The sequence below is a fragment of the Crassostrea angulata genome, chromosome 7, assembly GCF_025612915.1.
Source record: "Crassostrea angulata isolate pt1a10 chromosome 7, ASM2561291v2, whole genome shotgun sequence".
Taxonomy (NCBI): Eukaryota; Metazoa; Mollusca; class Bivalvia; order Ostreida; family Ostreidae; genus Magallana; species Magallana angulata.
The window spans coordinates 2872042-2892742 of NC_069117.1; the positions used below are offsets into that span (position 1 = coordinate 2872042).

Here is a 20701-nt window from a genome sequence, read left to right on the forward strand (position 1 = left end):
ACAATAGATATCTCATACTTCACTTCAGTGGAACAACAATAAATTGGTAACGTTGGAAAAAGATGGACATATTGTATAGCTCTATAAAAAGTAGCACTTGGGCCTTTTTCAGTCAGGTGTAAAATCAGGACAGAAAAAAATTGAAGGCCAATTTAAGTCACTAGAGTATACATAAATTTAAAAATGTTTATAAAAAAGATAAATATTTTTTTTTTAAATATACAAAATAAACAAATTGAACAATTCAGTAAAGGCTTTAAGAGAACATTTTTGTTGCACAATGTGAGTCTGTGGACAAAGAAAACAAGAAAAGTGAAAGTACATATTGATATCTGTGCACATCATCACAATAGAAATGGTGTTATCAAATCAAATTCTTTTTATTTTAACAACAGACTAGTTTTATAACATCACAATACCTAGACTATATATTCCATTATATTACATATCCCACAGGAAATACATTGGCACCAAGTTAAATGTTGTGCTTTTATATTTCTTCAATACTACATCACTAATGAGTTTAAATTATCCTGCTAAAGGTAAATCATAAAATCACATGCAATCAACTTGATACAGATGGATATACCTATATCTATATATACATTCATACTCACAACAGTAATAACAGAAAAGACATGCTAAGGTGGACAGCTTGTAAACATCAAATCATCATCAGAAACCCACGGTTAATTAGGTGACGTTCCTCTCTCTATCACCCAGTAATGGAGAGAGGTATGACGCGTAATTAACCGTGGGTTTCCAACGATGACATAAAATGGTAATAATGTCAACCCCAGCAGCTGGCAAGTTTAAAACAGGTTTCAATGACGTCATAAATAAATGCCACACTAAAGTGCTCATAAATGAGTATTCTACAATGAAAAAAACCACATAGATACGGTACTAATTGAAAAGTCAGAAATACATCAAGATATTGCAGGAAAGTTCAAGACAAAGAGACTTAATAAATGCAGAACAGAAACCCATTTCATTCCTAATCCCAACACTGATACAACTACTGTAAATGTCATTGACTGTGGAATGTAGCTTCCATCACATCAAATATATATTGCTTGATGCCATGCATGTAAATAAAGACATCTACAATGATTTGTTGAAAAAATTAAAATTCCACCAAAGTATTAAAACATTGTACATTCACAGTAATCATATGTGATATATTGACACATTCTTAGTTACATAAAATAATGCACTTAGTAAAAACAGTATGTCTGTTGCCCTGCAAATAGAAGTCCGGCCATCATAAAGCTCCCACAGTCTCCCATAGGAGAGAACATTGACATGCCCTCACCCTTAAAACGTCAAAGTTTCAGTAAAAGGTGTAAAATAACAATCGATTACCTCTGCATACTTCTGTTTTTTTACAACACTTTTCTAAATGGTATTTGTAAATATATATTTTATTGTTCAAATTTATAAAAAGAATATAATTTTTAAAAAACCCTCAAACTACAGTAAAACACAGCTAAAGCAAAGTGCCAATATATGACTGACTTTATCTTGTTTTAACTGTAATTTGTTATACGTTGGATAGCTTTTAGTTTAGGGGGAAAGAAACCGACTTTGTTGTAGGGTTGAATTCGTTATAAGCATGTTTGCTGTAACTGTGTTCTACTGTACACTTCTAACTTCACAAAAATCACCAGTAACCAATCTCCATTATTCCTCCCTGATAAAAATCGGGCAATTATGCTCCAACTATTCCTCCCTGATAAAAATCGGGCAATTATGCTCCAACTATTATAGCCCCTCCTCTTATATGACTAATACTTTGTTTTAAGACTATGTAAATTTGCATGAAAATCTTCTCTTTTCAGATGGCAAAAGTCACCATATAATCCTTGGTACAAAACAAACTTTACATACTGTAGAAGCAGAATTATTTGTTGAGGATTTTATTTTGTTATTTTCAATTGGTGCGCCAAATAAATTAGCAAAATTTAATCCATGACAAATTTTTAACCCAAATATCAATAAATACAGAGTTTATAGGTGATACATTTAAGAGATTACAATCTGACGAAATTAAATGCCAACGAAATTTTATTTGGTTAAAAAACAACGAAAATCATAATGTGCTTCTACAGTAAACAAGTTATTTCCCCTTACAGTGTCATTTTATCTGGAGTTGACCAGAATAAGTTTTCTCTATAAGTATAACATTACCAACTGGGCCAAAGTTTGGCTCCTGAATACATGTATGGTACAAAACTGTCTAAACAAAAAATGTTTATTTTGCTGACCCATAGGATAATATTTAAGAATGTGAAAGTCACCTATTGTGACACATAATTCTTTTGGATCCCCTTGTTGTAACTTCCCTCAATTGGTATATGTACTATGACAAGCCACTCAGTAATTACAGTTATCTCTTCAATATCACAGACACACAACAATTTCACAGAGTTACAGGCAGAACATCTGATTTCAGCAAGTATGCACATTTAAAAAAACCCAGGGTGCTTCCAGAGATTCTGACAATAACAGAAAGAAATCATACATGGATTCCCTATAGTAAAGTATGGATTTGAACATCAGCTCTGTTGCCTTGATGTGACCTTGGCCTGACTCTGACTGCCCTGGGGGACAGGGATCCCGGATCACCTGGCGCTGAGCTGTGTCCCTTCGTGAGAGGACCAGGACTTCTTGAGCAACATGGAGTCAGGTTCCTTGTAGTGTGCACTGGGCGACCTCATCAGCCCCTTGCTACCTTTCAAATGTGGGGACGTCCTGCAATACAGACGTACAATCAGTTAAACCATTCACAGATTTAAACTTTATCTTAAGTAGATGAAATACCCAAACTTACACAGAATTAAAATGTTTAAATTATTAATTATTTATCTTATACCCCAAATAACAAAGCTGCAACACTCAAGCCTGTTTTACCAGATGTGATAAACACTTTGTCCATCCAAAGTCCTTACCGTGATAATATAATACAGCAGTTAATAACTTCACCCGATATCACCAAATTGTGCAGAAAACATTTGTATATAGATTTATACCCATGATAATATTTATGCATAAAGCAGTGAAACTCTAGCCTGTATCAACACTTGTTGTGAAGGAAATGCTTAACTAAGTAGGATACAATCTGTTAATGGATACACAGTTCTCAGAAGCAAAGAATCATAGCTATTATATTAACATGGGAATTAAAACTTTAATGGAAGTGAATTTCTCTAAGGTACAAACTTATATCTTTTACACAAGGACAAAATCAAACAAACACCGGCCTTATCAATGTGTTAAGTGTAGGTACATCTTGGAGTACACCATAACACATGGTATAGAGACGGACAATTTGGTTGTGACCATCAAACAATTACATGGCGATCCGTTACCAAGCAAGGATATGATAGTTTAGTACATTGCAGTAAGGTGTAGGATAAAATAGTTGTACATCTACAGTATTGTCAAACCACAAACCATTCGAGGTCCCAATATAAAGATTTTGTTCCCTCTAGAACAGAAAGTGTATTCATTACTGACTTAGGAATTTCTGAGACTAATTGAAAAAGATTTATAATCTCTTTCAGCAATACTTTTTATTGTATTCTCCCTATGTAGTACCATAGCTATACTCAACATGTGTCTAAAAATCTGAAAATATGAGCTGCTTTTTTGAATCATAATAAAATATATATCAAAATACATTTCTGAAAGACTTGTTTAATATTGTATTAGTGTAAAATAGTAATCAAGAAACAAATGAAAAGTACATTAATGTATTGAAAAAAAAACCCAGAAATGAAATAAGATTGCACTGTTAAGTAACCATGGCTTAAATTTTGATAAAATGGAAACAAATAAAATTCAAAATTACCACCTTTTTTAATTCTTTATGCACCTGGGGCACTAAATAGGGAAAATACAGTTAATCATGTTATTAAACTAAATATTTAAAATGATGAAGTTTAAGATGCATGAATTTCTGCCTCATATAATGACTAACTAGATTTGGAAGGGAGAAAATTGGTATTTGGACCATACATTACCTGCCCTTGATATTAGCACTTTGTGTAATAGGAAATCTCTCTGCCTGTTCAGCTAAGGTTGGTGGATTTTGCTTTAAATCTATCACAGTTTTACTTCTGGTTAAGGCCTCAACACGTTTAAATTGAACACCTTTAATAAAAAGCAACAATTCAAAAAGTCACAGCCTATATGGAGGCCACAATTAATAAATCTAGCAAAAACCACACAGCAAAAAACAAGGTTTTCTAAGTTAAACAAACCTCTAACTATTTCATTAGTGCACAATTTCAGAATAGACAAGCAACTCGTCCACTTTAAAATTAATTGATAAAAAAAAATCCATGCATGCGCTTCAATCATGCAACCAATGCCTTACAACATGTTTCCCAGAATGCAGTGATCAGTGAGCGAGTACCTTTAGCTTGTTCCCCCAGGGTGGTGTTCATCCTCTGGAGCTGGCTCGGGGGTAGGTTGGAAGGCTGGGTGCGAAGCTGCATGGGGATAAAGGTCCGATTCCAGGTGGTCATGGTTGACTTGTTTTCTGGGATGTCAAGGTTGAAGGTTTGGGCGCTCGGGACCATGGGCATGGCAGGGACAGACTCAGGCGACAAGTTTTTGTACATTTTTCTCGTATTCATTGATCTGAAGAGGAAGTTGTTTTTTATCTTTAGCATGAAGTAAATATAAACTTTAAGGTATATATAACATAAACCTTTGAAAATTCTTAAAACCATTAAAGTTCAAAATGAATGAAAACCAATTGATTAAAATAAGACAGAAATCAATTATATATGGTTGAGGCGAAAATCTCTTTTACCTGCTAAGATTAACAAATACATGTATATAATTACAGTATAAAGTCTCCCTTCTCTTTCTGAGATTTAATAGGTTAAGTGTAGTACATCAAAATGGGAACTAAAGAGTTAAATTTCAACAAAGATTTGTATTCATAAGCTAAACTAGTAATTATGCTGGTCATAATATATCAGTTCAGTGTTAATGATGTGAGTTGAAAAATTATGCAGCTACTATATATATAAATCAAAAATGCTACTGCGAGTACTGGCAAGTGTAGCTGCAATTTTATCAGTGTCAAAATGCAAAGAAGCTAGCAGGTCCATTAGTCTCAGTGCTGTTATCTGTATTCAGGTAATACACATACTTAGAATTTGACAAACATGCTCTGAAACGTGTCAGAAAACTCAGGAGAAATTAGTGTACCAAAATGTCAAAAATAACACAGGCTTCAAAAGTTATAACACAGGGAACAATAGACAACTTATCATTAGGCAATAAAAATTATTTTCAGACATTTTTTTTTCAGAAACAAAATATGTTTGCTTTTAGCAGTTGTAATATGGCTGGAAATATTGGGTCTTTTCAGAGCATCTGTTCATTGTATTTTATTTTTCATTTAATAAAAAAAATAACTGGTATCAAAAAAATGCAAGAATTCTGTACTTAACTGCACAAGATATGCATACTATCAATTCTTGCACACTTTAAAGTTATATGGGATAACATTACTTTAATGAATTTCTTCATACAAAAAATAAACAGCAATCAGTTTCAGCAATTCAGAGCTGAAATATGTTGACTTTAATTTACATAATAATATTAAGTTATGACATTCTTGTAATAACTTACAATACATGCAAGATTTCTTCAGTACAATAACTAAATAGATTGGAGATGATTACACCCCCTCCCATCTCCATTTGGAGAAAGAGACTTGCATAAATGTTTTAAAATGCTATGTGTGTATTTAAATCTACAGGCCATTAAAAGGGAACCTCTTCAAAAACAAATATTTTTAGATATATCACATACACACACACAAAAATGTTTCCAATTTAATAGGGAAAATGTCAGATATTGTTACCTTGACTATATATACCTACTAGGTATGAGTGGACCTACACTGCTGTAGGTACCATTATACATGTACTAATGTAATGATTTGATATGTAGAGAAACTTCAGAAGACAATTCCAGCACTGAATATCAAAATGAAGAATATTTAGATACCTTCTGCCTTGTCTCCTACTCACGATTTTCACAATGAGTTACCTACCCAGGTATTTATTGTCTTGAAATGTCAATTTTCAAAAAATATTTCTAAAGTCGTATGGGACACCTCCATGTTGTGACGTACTATTTATTGAAATAACCAATAAAATCAAGTGTAATTTTATTGATAATCTTTCCCCCAAAATTGTCACCTAACAGCATAGTGCAGTGGATTAGAGAGTTCACTTAATGAATTTGTAAATCACGAGTTCAAACGTGCTGGGGATTTGAAATTTTTTACCTGTCCAAAAAATTTTAAATGCATTTTTGGTTAAATGATATAAAATTTGAAAATTCTAAATCATTCAAAGTTTTTTAATTATAATGAACTTTAATCCACAATAATATTGACAGATGTCCCATACCACCTTAAAAACTCTATGCCTAAAATCTGGGTGGGTTCTATTGTGTGCAAGAAAAATACAGGTTCACAAGTAATTTACTGCCACAGATTTTTTAACTCATTTGAGTGGTTTTGGCATGTTTTTTATTTATTAAAATATAGTAAAAATAAATTTTCATGTACATGAAATTTTTACTACAGTTATAACTGTGGTATACTACACGTAATTGACATCTGAAGTAATTGCTAGTAGAAGCAAAACCACATCCCAATTCTTTGAGTTTTCACACAGGTTTTAAGGCATCTGCAATCTTCATAAAATCAGAACTGCATGCCAGAAAATTACATGCTAGTTTAATGCATAAAATATGATATTTTAATTGTCTTTAATATTACCTAAGTTTTTCTAAAACTTTGTTTTATTTTCTTTGCATATTTTTACAAAATGTGCTTCATGTCATGTGATAATTCTTCAAATCCAATAATGCATGACCGTTATCAGAAATACAAATGCACACTGTAATGTGCAGATAAAAATTATCAAATGATACTGGGAAATGAACTTTGAACAACTTGAACATACTTTTTTTTTAAATTAAGTTTAAAAAGTTTTACCACACATGAAAATCAGTGGATTATTCAATTAACAAAGAGTTGTTAACTTTTATAGACCGAAGAGCTAAAATGTAAAAGATTATTGTTCCATAACATATGATAAAGTACTTAATTTAAAGAAATAAAAAAAAATAATAGCTTGACTCTGAAAAAAACTCTCAAAAAAATAAATGGCCTGATTTTAACTGCATTTAAACATCATATATTTCAAAAGGCATATTCAAGTGGGCCTAGCATTTATTGCCTAATGATATTTTTGGATAAGCGCAACATCATGTTACATCACGCAAAAAACCTGGAATTTCCTTGCTGAGGGATGTTGGGAAGCGAGAGTCTCTGGTTTGTTCTCTCTGTCTGCGGCTGGACAGAGCTAATTCTAAATATAGAAACAGGAAGAAGAACAGTCAGCAATCATTGAGCTCCGAGAATTATGTACCACTCGAACAACGGAAAAAAATCTGGAAAAGGTCAGCTGGAAAAGGTCAGCTGGATCAGAATTTAGAATACATTTCATAATATATTAATTTTTAAAAAATATTCCATCAAAATTTGAATTCAGCTAAAACAAAGAGAGGTGTAGAGAGATGACTTATGTATATATACATGTACTACAACATACACGCTGATTAGTGATTTCATAACATAACTAATATCCGTTTGTCTAATTATACATTGTATAATTCTCAGGTTGTTTAACACTACCTGAAAGTCTTGGTATGTAAAGGTAATTTAAAAGATGTATACACTTAAAATACTACCTATATATTTAAATGTAAATAATTATAAATATGTAAAAAAAAAAGTTATAGCTATCCTAGACAAGCTCAGTCTGAAACTGAACTGTTATGCTGACCATGGAACACCTTCAAAATTACAATATCTGTTAATTAATGCATCCCATCACCACAATAAAATAACCAATACAAGAACAAAATAAATGCATAAAATTGTCCAGAAACTAGACCCCATGTTAATTATATGGAACAGATATACATCATAGATCCCTGCACCAACAAGCACTGTCCTCTACATCTAATGGCTAAAATTAAATGTGTCCACCTGTTTATATGCTTCATCTGTGAAGGTCAGTAAAAGCTATTGCTAAATCATATATAAATGTATACATAAAAGATATCACACACACGTATATATATATATATATATATGACAAAAAATCTACAGTAAGCCAATTAAACCCAATCAGGCCAAACAACAGAATACATGTCCATAACCTCACCATCTCAACATTTTTTGAATGAACAAAAAGTATATTTCTGATCTTTTAAATTTAAAATAGCGTATGTGTGACGATCAATGAAAATGAAGAATGGCAATGTCAAGGTCAAAGAGAAGGTCAAGGTCATAATAATGATGCATACATTTGAACTGCTCCCATCAAAATGCATATCTGTACAAAGTTTGAGAGATACATATCTTTGAAAATTCTTTGATACTAAGGTGATTTTAAAATGAGAAAGAGTGAAGTCAAAGTCAAAGTCAAGGTCAAGATCAGATAATAATGACACATCTTACATGAACTTTAAAAAAAACTTGAATGAAATCTTTTAAAAAAACAATTTTGGACAGTTTCTTTGAAACTGAGCTAAAGGTTAAGTACAGAATGAATGACAGATTTCTTTTGCTGGAGATATATAAATCATAAAAAGTTAACATTTGTTGAAAATTTTTTTTTCAAAAACTCAAAAAAAAAAGCAACTCAATAGGTAATCTATGAAAGGTAGAATACTTATGTTTGTGTTTGGAAGATATACACATCTTCTGATTCTGACACCATTTATAGCCTACAATGCTTATGATACACCAGCAATAATTATTCATGCAATTTTTTTGGAAAAAATAAAGAATTCTTAAAGAGTTGATTGATTAGTTTATCAACATATTTCTTTGTTTGGCCTGCTAAAGCAAATGTCAGAACCAAAGCGTACAGATACAACTGAAGACCACCAACGCTGAGCTTGTTTACCTGTGAACACCGACGTTACTATTGGAGTGCTGTTCCTGCATAGACAGGAAGTAGGAACAATCGTGGGGGTGTTCCGCGAGGAACAATTGATTGTTTCTACCTCCAATACCGCTGAAACATACAACAAAGACTGGTCATCAACTCTCACTCAGTTAGGCAGGGTCAAAGTGCAAGGTCAAGCAAAATATAACTTGTAGCAGAGTTATTGAACTTCACAGATGTAAACTTGTGTAAGTCCAGGCATTGGTAAAAAGCTGGCATTATATGCTTGCCATATGTTTCTTACCTGTGTGTTTAGATTTTGTATCTCATTTATTCTTGTGAACATGTTTTGGAGATTTTTAGCATGGTTTTATTGTGTAGCAAGATTCCTTCAAAATGTGCCTAACTGAATAAATTTGATGCTGTGACTGCACTAAAATACTGAAGTTTTTGTAACAGTCTTGTGAACTACAGTAGCGCTGACAAATGCTCAATATTGTATGCAAACATATCAGGTATTAAAACAAATATACACTGGTGTCTAATAAAAAGTACTGACTATACACATATTGACAATTGGTTATAGAACGGTACTGCTTGGCTATTGCATGTATACATTCTAGCAGTTGTGAATCACAAGGAGCTAAAAGATTTACCAATGCTTTCACTAAGTCCCCTATAACTACTGTATTCTCTTGAAAAGTCTGAAAAATCTGCCAATGATAGAATAAACATTAGATTGCATGTTTTTAAACTCCCTCTGAACAAATTTACAAGGATAATATGCACAATAAATTTGACTGAATTGGTTTTATATATGAAAAGTGAAAGACTTTATCAGTTGATGTTGGATAGGTGGTGCTGAGGAATCATTTTGGCGGGGGTTGATGGATGGGACTGCAGGTGCTTGCATTACACAGAGAGAGGATTAGAGCAACTCCTTGATTTACAAATCATATCGACAACCCCAGTATATATTTTTCTTATATGTTTTCACAAGAACCAAGAAACAAGTTACCTTTTCTTTTGATGCACTTCCTGATCTGCGACCTCAGCCTCTTTCTGGAGATAAAGTGAGCGAGGACTGGGCAGTGACCTTGACCCAAAGGGCGTGGACTGGGTCCGCCCCTCCAGGTAATGCTGACTGGGAGGCACAGGTTTGGGTAGGTACAGGTCCCTAGTTGGCTTCTCTCTACGCTCTCTTGCCCTCGGCGCTTGAGTTGAGGTAACAGGTTCTGAAGACTTTGAAGGTTGGGACACAATGGGAGACATTTTCCTTTGTTGCTTGGTTGTTGCTACTTCATTCTGGCTGGATTGTCTACTGACTTCTAACTGATGAGAACTCACATTGAACTGAACATCCTGCTGGGGTTGCACAACGTCATGAGATTTGCCTAATAAGGTACTAAGATATTCCTGACCAATCAAGTTAGTGTTTATTGGACCATTATTTTCTATCACTTTTGTTCGCCTTTTCACATGACTGCTATGCATTGTAGTTCTAGAACGCTCCACTCTAAGCCCCGGCATCGTGGTAGAGTTGGAGTTCTCAATAAACGTTCCAGATTTGTAAAATACTTTTTTGTCTTCTTTTTCCTTTGCTTCATTTCCTTGAATAGACACATAGGATACCGAGAGAGGAAACATTTTATTGACGTGGGAAAGACGTTCAGGTTTGGATGAAGAGTTTCTTTGAACAGGTTGATGATGATGATTATCGCGGAAATGAACAGCGTGAACTGGTGCGGACTTTGTTGGTGCTCGCTCTGGGATTGGGTGATGGGACTCATGTACTCTTGTAGACTCTTTCTGTAAAACAAATTAATCAGGGTAAACATACATTTACTTCGATACTCAGTTGGAACAGGCTAATTATAAGAAACAAAACAGTTTTAGTGGGATGACTATTACTTCCAACAAATTATTGATTTGGAATGGAAGAAAAAACGACTGGTTCAGTCAATAAATATGTAGGGCTGGAAATGTATTAAAAGGGGAAAACAGCAATTTCTACCAGTATATTAAACCAAGAGGAACATTTCCTTACCTCGAAAAAGGTTAAACTTAAAATACATTTGTCACAATATGTTACTTTAAAACTTTGTGATAACACACTGAAGTAGTTGTTATTAGTGAGGTCATTATTGAGATGTGACAACTACACTGTTAATTTGAAGACTTACATGCAGATGTTATTTGACACAATACTCTGTTTTAACAAAGTGTGTTACTCTAACTACTAATCAGATCATGCCTCCAGTGTCATCATGCAGATAGACACTAATCAACAGATTACCGTGATGCATTGTTAGTTACTCAGCCTGTGTCCATGGTGTGAATTCAAAAGTAAAGAAAATTTTATTCTATTAATTACTAATTGCTAGATGTAATTTCCCTGGTATTAGACTTCGCTATTATTAATGAGTGTGATAATGCTAATATGATTTTGGGTTTGCATTTTGAAAGATAAAAGCCTGGTTACTATTCTGTATCATGAATACCACCACCTGTAATGTACAGAATAACAGGAAACTCACGTGTTCAGTTTCACGATTTTCTTTACTTTCTTTTTCTGGGATCGTTGAAGCACAGCTGCTACCTAATCAAAAGAACAAACACGTGACATTTATGCATTAATTCACGTCAGCAAACACCCTGTCAGTGTGTGAGTAAGTGAACGGGAAACATCTGAAACAAGAGCGTGGAAATATTAACCTCCATTAATCAAATCCAAATGCAGTGTTAATGCGTGCTGCCACAAATTCACAACAAATATTTGCATTTGTTAATGATTCAAAAACCTAAATCACTAAATATAAAAATTAGCTGGTTGATTTGTTTGAATAGGGATATCTGTTGAATCCTACACAATATAATATTAAATTGCTACTTTGAATAGATTGTGGAATTAATGCAAACAACATGGTTCATGACTGTTTAGAATTCATTTCTAGGGATTACAACATTCTAGTACACTTAAAACATAAAACAAAACAAGTAATCAACTCAATTGTTCACGGGGGTTATATATCACAGAAATGTCATGCATAATCTTAATATATCCATAGTTAGTAGGATCACTACAAAGGGGGGTAACTCCAACAGTACCTGATACAGGCCGGGGCACTTGCTCTGCTGGAGTTTTACTCCTCAGGTTGCCAGGGGTGACAGAGCGGTGCTGTGGAAACAAAGACATGCTGTATAAATAGAAGCTATTTTCTTCAGCGAAAAAGGAGGTAGGTACTCTCTGAGTTATTTCATTTACATTATATGCCGAGGATCAAGTTTATTTGCAATTAAAACAAAGAAACTTTATTTCAGATTGTGAATCTTGCACTATGTATTTTATACGGAGGACAGAAGATATAGGAAAATAGGATGGTCAAAATTTAAAATGCGTTTATTTCTTTGTGAAGTTTTTAAACAATATCTATCTGAGCACAGTTCTTCTTTAAAAGATCTAACACTTTAATATTAAAGCTGTGAATTGAGCTCTACATTCAGTCTGACCTTCCCACTGGCTGCCTGGCGCTTGGGTTCTATCAGGGCAGCGGACTTCTTCTTCCGGCTGACTGTTGTGGACACGTTGGAGACCTCCCCCATACTGTCCCTCCTGGTGGGGGCCTGATATAGGGGCGGCCGACTAGAATCATCTACAAACAGCATTCTCAAATAAGTACAGATACATGTACTTGCATCACTTGTTGGAGAAAATCAAGGATGATGATAATGATGAGATGATTGCTTGTTTGATTATAACAGCTATTTCTTTAGAGAATTTTTTTGGAAAATTGCAGGAAACTGAGTATTTTAAAAGCAAACAGTTATCAGGCTTACATTCATCTTTAGCTGTGCGCTTCTTTGACACTTTGCTGTCAAATTTTCCTTCACTTGTCAAAGCAACAACCTAAAAAGGAATTGTGTAAATCACCGAGTTTTTTACCTGCAGTTCACATTGCAAACATTGATATCATTGGAAGATTGAAAAATTCACTGTGAATTCACCAGGTAGATCATCACTTACCACAAATGAGTATTCTGTGTCTGGGGTCAGTCTCCGGACTGTGTGACTGAGCTCTGTTCCTGAGTAAATGATTTTCCCATTCATAAGAACGTCATATCTTGTAATCCTTCCCAGGGGCACTTCAGGGGGCTCCCAGGTGATGTGCAGTTCATTTCGACCTAAAACTTGCACATGGGGTTTGGAGGGGGCATGTGCACCTAAAACATGAATTCCATTGATTTAATAATAAAGATCACTGTATTTGAGTATTTTTGGTCACATTTGAAGTTTAAGACTGTTTCAGCAGTAGTGAATTTTTAAGAAGCATACCTATTTCTGAAGTCGTCCCAACAACATAAGATTTCTCTCCTTTGCCTTTACTAGTAGCGGCACACACCTTAAATAAAAGAATATCTTTTTGTGTACTTTTGAAATACCATCTCATATTAACCACTGTAACGTATGACATGCATGCAGGGTTGTCTCTAAAAACTGAAATAGAAGGAAGAAATGAAAAAGTAGAAGGTGGTCAGGGGGTCTTGCTTATAGCTACATTGCATTTGAAATGCAACAATAGCCGGTAATTAAGGCATTATAGGCGGGGGAACTCCCCGTCCCCCAGGTCTTAGAGACAACCCTGTGCATGTATCATAATATACTGTATGCAGGGAATTATTTGCCTCTGTCTTATTTTTGTCCATTTCGCCCTCGCTGTCAATGGGCTTATTTAAGCCTGGGCGAAATGTCCCAAATTATTTCTCTTCAAACACAACTGTGTCTGGGTGAATTCAAGACGAGGCTAAACTGTTTGCAAGTGAAAAAGGGCAAAAACAAGATATCTGTGAGCCAATGCTCACTAGTGATACCCCCGCTCTGATGTGAATATGCAAAATAAGCAAAGTCGACATTTAACAGAAAGCTGGCATCTTATTGGTACAGAAATATATCCCACAATATGGCATGCCTAAACAAATAGTGTGTTAAAATTTCAAGCATCTGCGATAAATAGCTGCTGAGAAATCTTTGAGGAAAATTGGTTTGAAAATTTTGGCTAAAATAAACAAAGTACTCATTTAACAGGAAGTTGACGTCCGATTGATACAAAAATATATCCCACAATATGGCATGCCAAAACACATAGTGTGTAAAAATTTCAAGCATCTGCGATAAATAGTTGCTGAGAAATCTTTGACGGAAATTTGTTTGAAAATTTTGGCTAAAAATAAACAAAGTCGTCATTTAACAGGAAGCTGACATCCGATTGGTACAAAAATATATCCCACAATATGGCATGCCATAACAAATAGTGTGTTAAAATTACAAGCATCTGCGATAAACAGTTGCTGAGAATTCATTGACAAAAATTTGTTTGAAAATTTTTGCTAAAAATAAACAAAGTCGTCATTTAACAGGAAGTTGACATCTGATTGGTACAAAAATATATCCCACAATATGGCATGCCATAACAAATAGTGTGTTAAAATTTCAAGCATCTGCGATAAATAGCTGCTGAGAAATCTTTGACGGAAATTTGTTTGAAAATTTTGGCTAAAAATAAACAAAGTACTCATTTAACAGGAAGTTGACATCCAATTGGTACAAAAATACATCCCACGATATAGCATGCTTATACAAATACTGTGTAAAAATTTCAAGCATCTGCGATAAACAGTTGCTGAGAATTCTTTGACAAAAATTTGTTTGAAAATTTTTGCTAAAAATAAGCAAAGTGGTCATTTAACAGGAAGTTGACGTCCGATTGGTACAAAAATATATCCCACGATATGGCATGCCTTAACAAACACTGTGTAAAAATTTCAAGCATCTGCGATAAATAGTTGCTGAGATAAATGCGACAGAAATTTTTGTTACGGACGGACAGACAGACGGACGGACAGACAGACAGACACACAAGGGTAAAACAGTATACCCCCTCTCCTTCGGAGCGGGGGTATAATTATATGGGACGAAAATAAACCCGTATACAGTATATGAATAGTGCTTTACCACTATATTGTACGATGTTTAGCAAGCTTTACCTCTATATTGTATGATGTACTGGCTGCCAGTCCAGTTAAAATTGACGAGAGCTCTTGAGTATGCTCCACCATTTTGTCATCTACAATGAAATAAGACAAACCATTACAACAACCTACTGGCTGTTACAAAGATTAGGCTTGAGAAATTGTTATAAGGACAAATTCACGATCCTACCTAAATAGATATAGTATCCTTTCAGGGTTCCATTTACTTCTTCAGGGGGGTCCCAGCCTATTTTGAGCTGCGTAATTGTACAGCCTAGAACACGTAAATTGATGGGTGCCGTGGGAACTGAAAATACAGCAAAATACATAATTGTAGATGTGTGTAATGACAAATGCATTTCAATGAAGATGCTGACGTTGACTTATCATCAAATCTTCTAATTGGTTAATAAAAATTTGTTTACATATATATATGATATCAAGATAGTTTGAAAATTGAAATTTAACTTACCGGTATTTAAACTGACTAACAGTGATCACAATTAATAAAAGTGTGTAAGCTATTGAGAATGTTCATTTTCTAACTTTAAAGATGTCAAATTTTTTGCTATTTCTTTGAATTTAAAGATATGTACATCTTTTGATATTTAGGGTTGAGGACACTGCAGCTGGCCTATTTTTAGTGTTTAAATACTGACCATTCTCCTCTGTCACTATGGTAATGCCTTCACTGAATGGACTCTCATCACCCTCAGTAAATGCCCGAAGTTTATAGGTGTACTGGGAACATGGATGGAGGCCAAAGATCTGACAAGTCAGGTCTTTACCTGTGTACACACATTTATTGTTGGCTGAAAAAAAAACCATATCATATACTTCTATTATCAAAGGCTGTATGGATTCTGGAAAGAGACTAAAAGAATATTGCTATGGACCTGTATAAAGCAGGCACTACCTCCATTTATGACCAGGAGACAAAATAGATAGAATAACCTGCACATGTTGTAATGTTCTATTCTTCCATAAAAGCATGTAAATAGTTTACAGTGAGTTTCACAGTGGCTCTAATGTTATGTGCTTTGTACAGGCGTATCAATAAATGCACAGGTTTATCGGTAGATAATACATATTTCACAGGTGTAGTTCAATATATAAATATCCAAATATTCATTGTTTAAAGATGAACCTTTTCTCACGAAAAGAAGTTAAAGAATTCTGTATAATAAGTATAAACTAGTATATTCCAGTTCCAGAACTCACAATCAAACAGCTGATATCTGACAGTGAATCCACTCTTCGTCGGCACAGCTTCCCATGATGCTTTGATGGAGTTGTGACCAATCACTGAAAATACAGACGGAATGCTTAGGGCCATATATTATTTCACTGACCAGCTTTTGAATGATTCACATACGGTACAAATGTATATTAAAACACAACGTGGAGATTTCTGCCATCAGTTTGTGTCTTACCTTCAATCGTGGGCGGGGAAGGCTTGTCTAATCTTTTTAGAATTTCTAACGTTATGGTAGCTTCTTCTTTCAGATCGCTGTTTAAATTTGGCCCTTTATCTACAGCCTATGACAAGTAAATTAGGATAGTAGAAAGAGTTGTCACATGTAAATAATCAGTTAATTCATTTGCCACCAAAGTTTGCAGTAATATTTTCAAGATACAACTTTTAGTTTTCACAATCTAAAATCATAATGTAGTTAAATGCAAAATGAGGAAATAAGTAGATATATAGCAGATAAAAATTGTTAACCAAAATGGCAGATATAACTTTCATTACCAATGGGGTGTGTATACCTTGTTAACCTGTATTGAAGGTATAACTTGTTAACCTTACAGAACATAACTTGTTTACCTGAAGGGCAGGTATAACTTGAGGATGGTCTCTCAGTCTGAGGCACCCTCTAGGCTGACTAGCTAAGGTTCTTAATGTCCTAGAAAATCAAAGCAGGGGTACAAATTTATTTTGTTTTCCAACATTCAAATGAACTGCAAGTGAGTATGGAAAAAGATTGCTTAAATGTAAAACTAACTAACGGTATCTGTACAACCTTTTATGCTCATAAGGTACATTAAGCATAAATAATCTAGATATAAAATGCATCTTCATATTCTAAAATATCAGTGTATCTCTCTCTCTCTCTTGTTCTCTCTCTCTCTCTCTTGTTATGCTCTCTCTTGTTATGCTCTCTCTCTCTTTTTCTCCATTTCTTTAAAACAGAAATAAACCAGTGAATCCTACTCACATTGCAGCAAACCACCCAGTCTCACTATCTTCTGCACTGAGAAGCTCCGAGAGCGTGCGTAAAATATTATCTGAATGAATATTTTTCAAAAGTCTCGCATGACCTTCAGCATTTGTTGCTAGGCAGCTGAGGGCAAAACAAGCATTTTTACTAGCACCTGTGTCATCACAACTCAACATCTTTGCAAGGGAAGACAACTGAAAATGAAAAGGTGTGATCTAACTTTCAAATGGAGGCAAACATAATTACATGTACATGGCAAAGATACTCAATGCATGAACCAGGTATATTAGTTTATTGTACCCAAATTCATTTACATATAATTGTGTTTTCAACATTTATTATTTTATTAATAATTTGTTTAAAAACTGGAAAAGGAACAAATTACAGATTCTTCTAATTTCTAATGATTTAACGAAAACTATATCATGACATACCATTTTTTCAGAATCTGACAATAGTAATAATCTCTTTCTACCAACTTCCATGTCACAAAGACGACCTATTGCAAAAGCAGCATTCATTCCTCGACCTGCAACATCAAAGTCCTTTATCAGTGTAAACCCAGCAGGTTTTAAAAATCTCAAAAATATGATAAATGTGACACTTGTAATATAACTAAATATCAAAAACTTGTTTCCATTATGATGTTGTAGTATCAGCTAACAAAATCATATATAACATTGGCAAAAAACTGTACCTGCTTCATCAACACCAAGAGAATGGACTAGTTTTGAGAGAATATGTTGAGAGTTTTCATGCTCTAGAATTGCATTGCAACCGTTTTCTGAAATAGCTAATCTGGAAAAAAAGATAAACATATATTACATCGTTTTAAAGCCATTTTCTTCAATCAATACTGGGATATAAAAATGCATATACTTGACAAACTAGTGTTTATATTGAGCCAACAGAGGTAGGGGTAGAATTACATGTAAAGTATACACAGATTATTCCATTTTCCAAAAACTCCAATATGTCTACATGACAGTGTTGTGCCCCGAGTGTTACCTGGCAAGAACTAAAGCTGCATTGCTGGCAGTCCACATATTCTCCGCTTGTAGAAGTGCTGTAATGTGATTCAGGGTTGCATCTAAACAGGGATCAGCAAGCATCCACTCACGACCATCAAAACTCTCAGCCTAATGTCAAAAGAAATAGAATCCATCTAATTTTTGCAATTAATTCAAATTTATCGATACAAATACATGTATTGTGGTCAAAAGATGGAGTTGTGATAAATATAATGAGGATGCATGTAAACTCAGAGGTAATTACTTTATATACAAAATATTTCGATAATTTTCAATCATTTGAATAGTGAGAGTCTTTTTCTGTTTTCCTGTTGATTTTCCTTGATTAAATCACTGACCAGGGTTCCCATGGTCCCCGCTGCGTTCATCACACTCTCGGAATCATCAAATGTCAACATGCGGGTCAGGTCGGCCAGGATTTTCCTCTCCCCCTGCTGACCTTTAGCCAGCCCCAGAATTCTGTAACAACCCATCTCTGTCTCTGCCACAGTACCAATGATGTAAGCTGCATTACCAGCCACCCTGTTGGGATAAAGTTTACAAGTAACCCTATTTGTTTTGTTAAGGGAATATTCATATTTTATTTTCTCAAATTTATGATGGCTACACCAAGTATAGTTCTATGTACGTAAAATGTATTAATGATCAAACCAATATATTCAATCATAATATTTTTCAATGCATTAACAGTATCCTTTAAAAGTATATATCATTTCGAAATTGTACTTTAAATTGTTATCTTTATCATCTTAACACAAAATAAGATATTTTTAAACCTAGTGTTATATTTATTTATTGACATCAACTTATTTTATATAAGACATTCACATATAAAACTAACTTCAGATTATTGCATGACATTATAATTTTTTGGTGTTCTCCAATATTAAGAACTATGTTTTGTTTTTTTTTTTTGTTAAAGCGGTCTGTCTATTGTCTAATAAAAAAAATAACAGGTGCCCCGGTTGTTCCCGCACGTTTCTGCATATTGTAACATACCTTGGATTATCACTGCCAAGGAGCCTAACAAGTCCATATAGAAAATCTTCAGCACCAGAATGACCAAGAAATTTATGCACCGTTCTTTCTTTATCTCCATGTAAGTCATCAACAAGCATTTCAAGTGCAACATGAGCTTTTTTATCCGTGCTCATGAGCAACGAAAAGTAGTCATCGTTTTGCCAGTTGCAGCTCATTGTGATTGGCTTGCTGCCAGTTGTGTTCTGTGTTAAGTTGACATATTCCTGAACAATTATGGTTGTAAAATAAAGCAGTTCAATACCATATGCACATATGCACGCATATTTTGTCTGTCTTGGTCCTCCATGTTGGTTCGTTACCAACTACAACAACCGAGATCTCGCGAGAGTTCACGAGAGGCGATTAAGCGGCCAAATACGAAATACTTTGCCGAAATGCACCGGTCATTTATATAACCGACGTTAAACGGCGAAATGAAGTAAACCGGCGGAATACAAAATACCGTAGGTTATTCTCTAATCAGTGGCGGATTTAAAGGGGGGTGCACCCCTCTATTGTCAAAATAAAGATCATAGGCCCTACTCCTTCGAGCAAAGAAAATGTACAACTTGTGATTAACTTTTTGGAAACGCGTGGGATTTCTCTACATTAAACTTATTTCAACGATGTAGTATGAAAAAAAAACCGTTCATTACAATTATTACATATCATATGAAGCTGGCGTGTTTATCTTTTTTTAAACTTCATTTACATCATCCCATTAAACTTTTAAATTTTTTTTAACTGATTAATTTACAGCCATTCCTCAAACAAAGATATTTTGTAAATTTTTATTTTAGTCTATCTCGATCTGCAAAACAGAAGCTTTTGATGTGTTTACAGATCTCCATACATCCATGCAGGTTCTTTTACCAATTTTTAAAATAAATTTTCCAAGTAAGCGTACATCTTTTATAAATGGCGTGTGTGCGTGCTTGGGGTTGGGGTGGGGTTAAAAATGTGTGGAGTCCATGCTCATCTACACAAAAGTTTGAAAAAAGAAACAACGAAGGCTTTCGTGAAAGTACCACCTGGTCCTTGGTGACAAATGCAAAGTGACTTTAAATTTGAAGGACTCGGCCAATTTTAAACGCGATGAATGAACTCAGCAGTTGTAACTGATACACACGGAACATTTTTTATAAATGATAGATGCTGCCTTCTTGATCAGAGAAATACCCCTAACTTTTAATTGTTGTAATACATTGTTTGTGTTTTATCTTTTTAGTTTAAAGCTATGGAAAGCGCCCAGGCCGTGCTAAATCAGCTAACATGGAAAAAAGTATGTTTCCAGATATGAAATAATTACAGTTTATCTTATTTTTTAAATTATTAACTGCATTTGATGGAGACTCGGAGCGATTATGCCAAATATTACTGATCTTAATAAGGATGTAAAAAA

The 20701-nt window shown here is 34.3% G+C and overlaps 1 protein-coding gene across 8 annotated transcripts; it reads right to left on the reverse strand.

Annotated features, from left to right (window-relative positions):
- Positions 1 to 1937: 1937 nt before the first annotated feature.
- LOC128156613 (uncharacterized) lies at positions 1938 to 19620 on the reverse strand. 8 transcript variants are annotated; one of them, XM_052818808.1, is made up of 25 exons: positions 19279 to 19620; positions 18618 to 18801; positions 18257 to 18387; positions 17946 to 18046; positions 17683 to 17777; positions 17246 to 17442; positions 16855 to 16933; positions 16460 to 16565; positions 16248 to 16331; positions 15686 to 15838; positions 15217 to 15333; positions 15042 to 15121; positions 13333 to 13399; positions 13024 to 13220; positions 12837 to 12906; positions 12510 to 12652; positions 12108 to 12177; positions 11537 to 11598; positions 10018 to 10808; positions 9018 to 9128; positions 7329 to 7409; positions 4421 to 4647; positions 4026 to 4155; positions 3457 to 3490; positions 1938 to 2754 (listed from the first exon to the last, which is right to left on the reverse strand). In XM_052818808.1, the coding sequence occupies exons 1-25, from the start codon at positions 19473 to 19475 to the stop codon at positions 2731 to 2733; spliced, it is 3531 nt and encodes a 1176-aa protein (XP_052674768.1). In that variant the 5' UTR covers positions 19476 to 19620; the 3' UTR covers positions 1938 to 2730. The 8 variants fall into 8 exon arrangements, with proteins under 8 accessions (XP_052674768.1, XP_052674767.1, XP_052674770.1 ...); XM_052818807.1 differs by lacking the exon at positions 3457 to 3490; XM_052818811.1 differs by lacking the exons at positions 1938 to 2754; positions 3457 to 3490 and adding an exon at positions 3502 to 3885.
- Between the last annotated feature and the right edge of the window lie 1081 nt (positions 19621 to 20701).

Coding starts and splice junctions, on each gene's coding strand:
- LOC128156613 (XM_052818807.1), bottom strand. CDS start 19,475: ATGAGCTGCAACTGGCAAAACGATGACTACTTTTCGTTGCTCATGAGC. Junction 17,778..17,945: donor TCTTGGTGTTGATGAAGCAG/GTACAGTTTTTT, acceptor TTGATGTTGCAG/GTCGAGGAATGAATGCTGCT. Junction 16,332..16,459: donor TTCCCCGCCCACGATTGAAG/GTAAGACACAAA, acceptor CTGTATTTTCAG/TGATTGGTCACAACTCCATC.